The 7,631-nt window shown below is 31.3% G+C and overlaps 1 protein-coding gene and 1 long non-coding RNA gene across 2 annotated transcripts; one reads left to right on the top strand and one right to left on the bottom strand.

Annotated features, from left to right (window-relative positions):
* The first annotated feature begins 219 nt into the window (after window positions 1-219).
* LOC136977325 (uncharacterized) lies at window positions 220-3,415 on the top strand. Its single transcript, XM_067272793.1, has 3 exons — window positions 220-240; window positions 980-994; window positions 2,891-3,415. The coding sequence occupies exons 1-3, from the start codon at window positions 220-222 to the stop codon at window positions 3,413-3,415; spliced, it is 561 nt and encodes a 186-aa protein (XP_067128894.1).
* A 1,461-nt stretch (window positions 3,416-4,876) lies between these two features.
* Window positions 4,877-5,323, bottom strand: LOC136977307 (uncharacterized). The gene is made up of 3 exons (XR_010881068.1): window positions 5,275-5,323; window positions 5,033-5,189; window positions 4,877-4,948 (listed from the first exon to the last, which is right to left on the bottom strand). It is a non-coding gene; the product is annotated as an uncharacterized lncRNA (long non-coding RNA).
* Window positions 5,324-7,631: the final 2,308 nt, after the last annotated feature.

The raw sequence follows: 7,631 nt of genomic DNA, 5'->3' as shown, positions 1-7,631 counted from the left end.
CATACTGTGTACTAATAAGTTCTAAAAAATGCTGCTAAGCTTTAGAATAATTTTATTGGAAGAGAAAAACCCCCTAAAAACAGGAATATCTGCCCTATTGGTATTCAACCAAATGTATGCAAATCGGAAACAGATCGTATTGCGCAGTTGAAGTGGAGGAGTACGAGATCAGTATGCGGACACAACTCTAGACACTACGCAAGGGAATACCTAGATAACATGCCAGTAGATGAATCTCAGGTGCGGTTTATAAATACGATCCGTGGAGAATAACCCGATATGTTTCCACAAATTGATATTAAAGCTTTTTATGGAATTTTATAAAGATTCGTACCCTTGGACTATTCGCACTCTGTCTATGCTTCCGAACGAGGTACGGTCCACCTTTTAATGATATACAAGCTCTTACCACCAGCACCAGGATTTAGAAGTTGGCTGAGGAGGGGCACCGGCCCGAAACGCGTAATGTAAAAAAAGCGTTCCAACCGAATAAAAGGATGAAAAATTCGCCCAGTGTTTTTTAATCTACGTCACTACATTGTGTCTACGAAAGAAAGAAAGAAAGAAAGTATAAAATACGGTTTCCTCAAGATAATGCTACAATTTATCATCAGGCCATAACTTTGGCAAAAATAGCTATTGGAATATTTTATAAACAGCACAGAGGTTATAGACAGTCAACGAACCTCTTTGATAAACGTCTTAATAGCAAATGTTTAAAATTTGCGAGAAAAAAGTACACAACGCTTTTAATAAGCTTAAACAAGTGTATCATTAATAACGATGTCGAGGGTGTTAAACACTTTATGATAGAAATAAAGAGAAGTACAACAATTTTGCTGACATATAAGAAGTTCAGCATGAAAAGAAAGTGTTGGGTTCGTCCTATTTTATTGGAGCGAGAGGAAAAGGGCGAATATAGAAGCCTTGTGCAGCAAATGCGGATATGTGATAAATTGGGATATTATATGTATTTCAGGATGAGCCCAGAAAGGTAAGTTTTGACACTTTTGCATTCCGTGTTTTATTTATTATTTATTTCAATCTTATTTTAATCTAATAAATCGTTAGTGTATAATCTGAGATACGAATTTATATACAAACTACTCAAATGTAAAGATTGAATAATTCTGCTAACTCAGAATATTTTGCTATATGATTTAGTTAGTTCTATAATATAGCATAGATTTAATAGATAATATAACATTTATAAATGTTAGTTCATTTCCATAAACTATTGAATAATGTTTGTCTAATGTTAAAATTTGTTTTTTCTGCATTGCACTCTTACAATAATTTATATTCCAAAACAATCCATTTCAAAATTGAGAAACACTATTATAATGTTAATTATTATTGCCTTACCGTTTTCATTCAATTTATTATATATTTGTCAACTTAAACATTAATCATTAACAGGACAATTATACCAGTGTTAAGCTTTTACACAAAAATGAGGAAATTTTTCAGAGAAAACAGACTTTCTTTATTAATCTACCTTTATTTTAATAATTCAGAAGCCGATATTCTGGTGAGTGAGAAAATGCAGGGTGAGAGATTGTCAAAGGAAATAGAAAGAATCAAGACAAGTATTTGAGAACTTGTAAAAAAGAACAAATAAGATTACCAGAAAGTCTGTGTTCTCTAAAAAATTTCCTCATTTTTGTGTAAATGCTTAACACCAGTATAATTGTCCTATTAATGATTAATGTCGAAGTTGACAAATATATAATAAACTATTATAATGTATTTAATTAAAACACGTTTCATGCAGGCCAGATAAAGTTTCCATTAGAAAAAACACTATAGAAATTCTTATTCTCTTTCAGATGAATGTCTAAAAATTTTCACAAAAAATTAAATTTCTGTAATGTCAAAATTACGTAACAGATGAAAATTGAACTTATGAATGACTTTCAATAATATTTACAGTAGTGAACCGAAAATCGGAATCAATTGGGGACTGGGGTTGTTCAGATTAGGGATTTGTTCCGATTACGGATTATGTACGAAAAAATATAATATTAACCTGTCCCATGTTCAAATTTTTCTCCGTTGCGTGTCACTTCGTGTTGAATTTTCGTCGATTTTAAGCCTAACGAAAATTTTTATAATAATAATCGAGGCTATCGTATCGTTAAAAATTATTTCTGCATTTTGTACAAACAAAATAAATTTATTGAAGAATATAAAAACATGAAACTAAATTTACTTCTAAAGTATAATTATCAAAAACGTTCGATCAGCACGACACAGTCCGACTGAAAATCGTGCCGATTACCGGCGATTCCGATTACCGGGGTTCCGATTTACGAGTCTCTACTGTATTTGTATTTTTAGATTTGATGAATTGTTGAGCAAAATCGGCCCACTAATTACTTGTAAAAACACAACCTATGGGAAAAGCATATCACCTGCTGAACAACTCGCACTGACATTAAGGCTTGTATCATTTAGGAGGCTTTACAATCAAGTTTCAATATCTATATAATTCCAAAACAAAGTATTTGTATATGTTATATTTATTTTAGCAAAGTAAATTGTAATATATTTCTATAATTCTTATTTTATTTAACATTCTTAAAAAATAAAAGTCAGGTGGATTAGATCTTATAAATAATACTGGTTAGTGCAATTTTTCTATATTACATTGCAAATAATTACAATTGCACTAACCAGTTAATCTGAAAAATCTTAATTTTTAAGAATCTAGATAATGTCGCCTATAAGAAAAATAGTATCTCAGATTTTCCTTATAGACATTATCATCATAATAGTATAAAAAGTATAATCAATATATATAAATTCATAAAAAGTATAATGTTGATTATACTTTTTATGAATTTTTAAAGAATATATCATTTCAAATTTAACAATGTTATTATTTTAGATTCCTAATAAAGAAACTTGTATTGAAATAAGCAAAAAGTTTAATGTCTATTGCAACTTCCCCCAATGCTTAGGAGCAATAGACGGTAAACATGTTGTTATTCAGCAGCCAAAACATTCTGGAACCGTCTATCATAATTACAAGGGTACAAATAGTATCATTTTAATGGCTGCTTGTGATGCTGAATACAGATTTACGATTGTTGACATAGGTGCACCCGAAATCTGTAGTGATGGAGGAGTGTTCAGTAATTTTGTATTTGGAAAATTAATGGAACAAAAAAAAATGGATCTTTCTGCAGATGAGAAATTGGCAGGGACAGATATTAAGGTTCCATATTGTTTTGTGGGGGATGAGGCCTTTCTTCTCCTTCCAAATTTATTACGTCCTTACCCTGGTAAGAATCTACCACTTGGACAGGCAGTCTTCAATTATCGTTTGTCTCGTGCAAGACGCATTATCGAAGATACATTTGGGATATTAGCAGCCAGGTGGCGCATATATAAAAAATATTATGAATGCTAATCCTGAAAATGTTGTAAAATTTCTACAGGCAACAATATGCCTACATAATTATCTCAGGACATGTGACATAAGATGTCTATCCCAGGAAGGAGCTTATTGCACGAGCCCTTATGTGGATTCCAAAGAATTTAATGGCGTAAAAAATCCAGATCAGTGGCGTAATGAAACAGAAACAAATGAAGCAATGACAGACACTACTACATGCTATTTTAAAAATAGTGGTAGTAATGCAAAATAAGTTCGTGAATTATATCAAGACTTTTTTTATGAGTGAACAAGGTCAACTTCCTTGGCAGACTGAAGTTGTAACAAGAGGATCAACTCCAGAATTGTGTAAATAAATTATTCAAGTAAAAAACTGTAAAAATATAAAATTTTATTTATATATATAAAAATAAACTTTTTTATTCCGATTCCTCTGCTTCTGCAAAGACTTCTTCAATTTTTTCCCGTAAATTATTCTTTTTTTTTTTCTTAACATTTTATTTTGCGGAAACGTTCTGATAGTGACATGAAGTAATAGTAATCACTATCATGTTTTGTTTACACTATGGGAGAATTTGTAGTTTTAAGAAGGTCAAATAATTCTTTCTCCCAATCATTTTTTCTTTTCTTTTTGTTACATCCAGCTGAAATTACAAATTATCATTTATGGAAAAAGAAAATTTATAATGTAAAAAATGATAAGATTAAATTATATTTACTTACTTGAGCCACTTGAACTTGAGATTGAACTGCAAGCCTTTAAGCAGTCATTTATGTCATCGTTTTCTACGGTTAATATGGTTCTGGGCAGGGCATTTCGAATGTGTTTAACTATACATTTTCAAATTCTTTATTTGAGTCTTCTATAAAATTTAAACTAAAATATATATTTAAAATTTTTAAGATAAATGCTGTAAACATGTATTATGCAAATAGTTAAAATATATCAATTTATGTTTTAAATGCTTATAGAAGTCATACTGAGTAAAGCTATCTAATCAAATAAACTCTGTAAATTTTTGTTTTTTTTTTTTTGGAGGAAAAATTAATATAACAGCGAACAAGTTATTCTCTGCATAAATGGACAGGATATGAAGAATGTTATTTCATATATAAATGTTTCAAGGTACATTTATCTATTCTATTAATAAATGTACTTTACTGTTTTAATTAGCGGATACACAGAAGAAATTTTAATATAAGTTAATATATAATTGATAAATTCTAGTTTTATAAAAATAATAAAAAAAATCTGATACTTTCTTATAAGCAGTAATTAAGCTTACAGTCAAAGTTAATTTTATATCATTTGTCTATGTATACATTTATTTCATAAAACTAATTTTTACTATACTCTGTATGATATCATCTATTGTGGGATTATTAAATTTTTAATTACTAAAACTATAGAATCTAACATTAATTTCTTAATATTGTCAAATAAGAGGATATATTTAAAACAAACCTGAATTATTTCCTGTGTTTGCTTCTCCCAGATTTACGTAATTTTGGGAAGAGTCCTTTTCCTCGACAAAATTACTTATTGTGCTTAATAAATAAAATATTTGATAAAGTATTTTTTATTATAAAAATTGGATAGATAATTATTGTATAAATAATCAGATAAGTTACTTTATTTGTTCAATGCCTGGTCGCAGAAACGACAGCATATTAAAATATGTCCATTGCTGTCTCTTGCGACCTCCAGAACCACTAGGAAGATTCTCCTCTTTACATTTTCGTCCATATTGGTCGCGGATATTCTGCCACATTTTCTTCACTAATGATTCTGAAAAATATTTTACATTTGCAATCTGAAATATACGTTGACCATTTGCAATGTGATAACTTATTAGATATAGTCAATCACGTACCTTCAGCGTTTAGTTTCTTGGAAATCTCTGTCCAAGAATTATTTTTTTTTTTTAAATATTATTTTTGTAATCAGCTCGCCGAATATCGTAAAGTCATGGATATTTTCTGACTTCGTTTATCAAAGCTTCAGAGAAATCTGTACCTTCCGCCATTTTCTAACTTCGACGTTGGATAAATCTAAACTCTGATTGGTTATAGCTTCGAAGCTCTCATTGGCTGTAGCTCACAGACTGCTCCGACCCGACTACAAATGTTTTACTTTTGAAATCTGTCTGACTGGAACGACCAGTCGGTAGGTTGACTGCTGTTGCCATGGCAACACGACTTGAGTCGAACCGGTCGGACCAGTCGGTCATAGTGTGAAACAGCTTTTATCCGGACTGCCGAGTTATTGTATTATTACTTGACTTCCACTACACTTTTCTATTTATAGATCCCTTCATTTTGTCATCAACCAACCATTTTACTTATGGATTTACTTCGAATGTGAATTAGCTAGAACTTCTATTTTCTTATCGACATGTAACCAGGCATTTAGGTTTACTTTAGTAATTTGTGTATTGTCCCAACATTTTTTTCTCACAGGCTCCATCCATGTTACTTTTGTCTATGTGTACGCTATGACTTCTTTCAGTGTTATCTAGATTTAGCAAATAAATCTAAATTTTGAATAGCATTGCGTTAATGGGAAGAACATTTGCTTTGAAAAAATCGGCAAAACGTTTGTGTAGATATTACTGTAGATCTTCTTTTGCAAATACTTCGAATAACTACCGGATAAAGATAAATATGTTGTTATAATGTAAATGTCATTAGAATAGGAATTCATATATTTAGGATATACCGTACGCAGAGGTATAAAGGTATTATATTTCGCGCTGTAGTATAAAATGCAAATATAATTTATTATAAATATTTAAAAACTTATCCATTTAAATCTTAGGGGATACTTTAGATTAGATTACTATCTATGGAATTTCGGAACTTTGAGTATATATCTGAACTGAGGGGACCGAGACGAGTTCAACGATACCCTACTTTTGAACCGGAGACGAAAAATAAAAAAGTCCTGTCAGTTCAGATATATGCTCAAAGTCCCGAAATTCCACAGATAGTAATATATAGTACACCCAAATCTTATACAGGAAGCAATAAAAATATAGAAAAGCGTTAAATCCGGTAATCACTTTTGCTTGTAGACACAATTCAAGCTTAGTTGCTACCTTAGTTTCCTCTCTATTATCTCTTAATGCTTAGTTTGAATAAATGAAAAAATTCTGATGTGTAAGATATGTTACAGACTATATAATGTTTAGTTTTCATAAGAATTAAAAAAGAAAAATGAACAGAATTAAAGGCAGCAAATTTTGCGAGAAAAAAAAAAACTTTACATAATATTGAAATGACTTTGTGATATATTTTGAAATATATAATCTTCATCAAAACAAGTTTTTTTCTATTTCAAGGAAAAGAAAATCGAAAGAGATAAATTATAAAATGTAATAAAGGAAACTGTTATTTTTAATCCTTTTTGTCAAGTAGAAAATGTATATTATATATATACAGTCGACTCCGCATAAGTCGACACCTGGATAACTCGACACTCCTCTGTTACGTAGCATTTTTTGTGGTCCCGGCCGACTTGCGTAGGCATTAATGTTATTGACCTTAAACTCGGTTTACTCCTCATCGTTTAACTCGTCACCACTGGATAAATCAACATACTTTTTCTGTTTCACACTTTTTAGAATTCTGATAAGTCGACTCCCCCCCTTAAAAATGAGTTCACACCACACAGCTTATTGTATGGTGTAAACTCATTTTTTTAGGAGGGAAGTCGACTTATCAGACGTCAAAAAAAGTGTGAAACAGAAAAAGTATGATTTATCCAGTGGTGACGAGTTAAACGATGAAAAGTAAACCGAGTTTTTTAACATTAATAACATTATTGCCTATGTAAGTCGGCAGGGACCACAGAAAGCTAACTAATTAACCTATGGTGACGAGTTATCCGGGTGTCGACTTATGCGCAGTCGACTGTATATATATATATATATATACCAGGGGTGGGCAAGCAAGAGTTCAGTAGGATTTGCAAAATACCGGAACGTAGGTTTTGCAAAATGCATGGGAGCTGCAGTTCTGTAGAATAGTATGGCGGATAGTATGGTAAAGCTGGGAAGGATGGGAAAGATAGCACTTTCAGCAAGAGCCGCATGTAACTCAAAAAGAGACGCATTTGCCCATGCCTGATATATACATTACAGTAGAGAGTCGTTTATCCGAATCCCAGTTATCCGACTCTCTACAGACCACTTTCCAGTCGGACTGTGTCATGCTGAATCGAACTTTTTTG

The sequence above is a fragment of the Centruroides vittatus genome, unplaced genomic scaffold, assembly GCF_030686945.1.
Source record: "Centruroides vittatus isolate TY-2023 unplaced genomic scaffold, ASM3068694v2 contig_453, whole genome shotgun sequence".
Taxonomy (NCBI): Eukaryota; Metazoa; Arthropoda; class Arachnida; order Scorpiones; family Buthidae; genus Centruroides; species Centruroides vittatus.
Note: the sequence above shows the minus strand (reverse complement) of the source record. Positions and strands in the feature narration are given on the sequence as shown.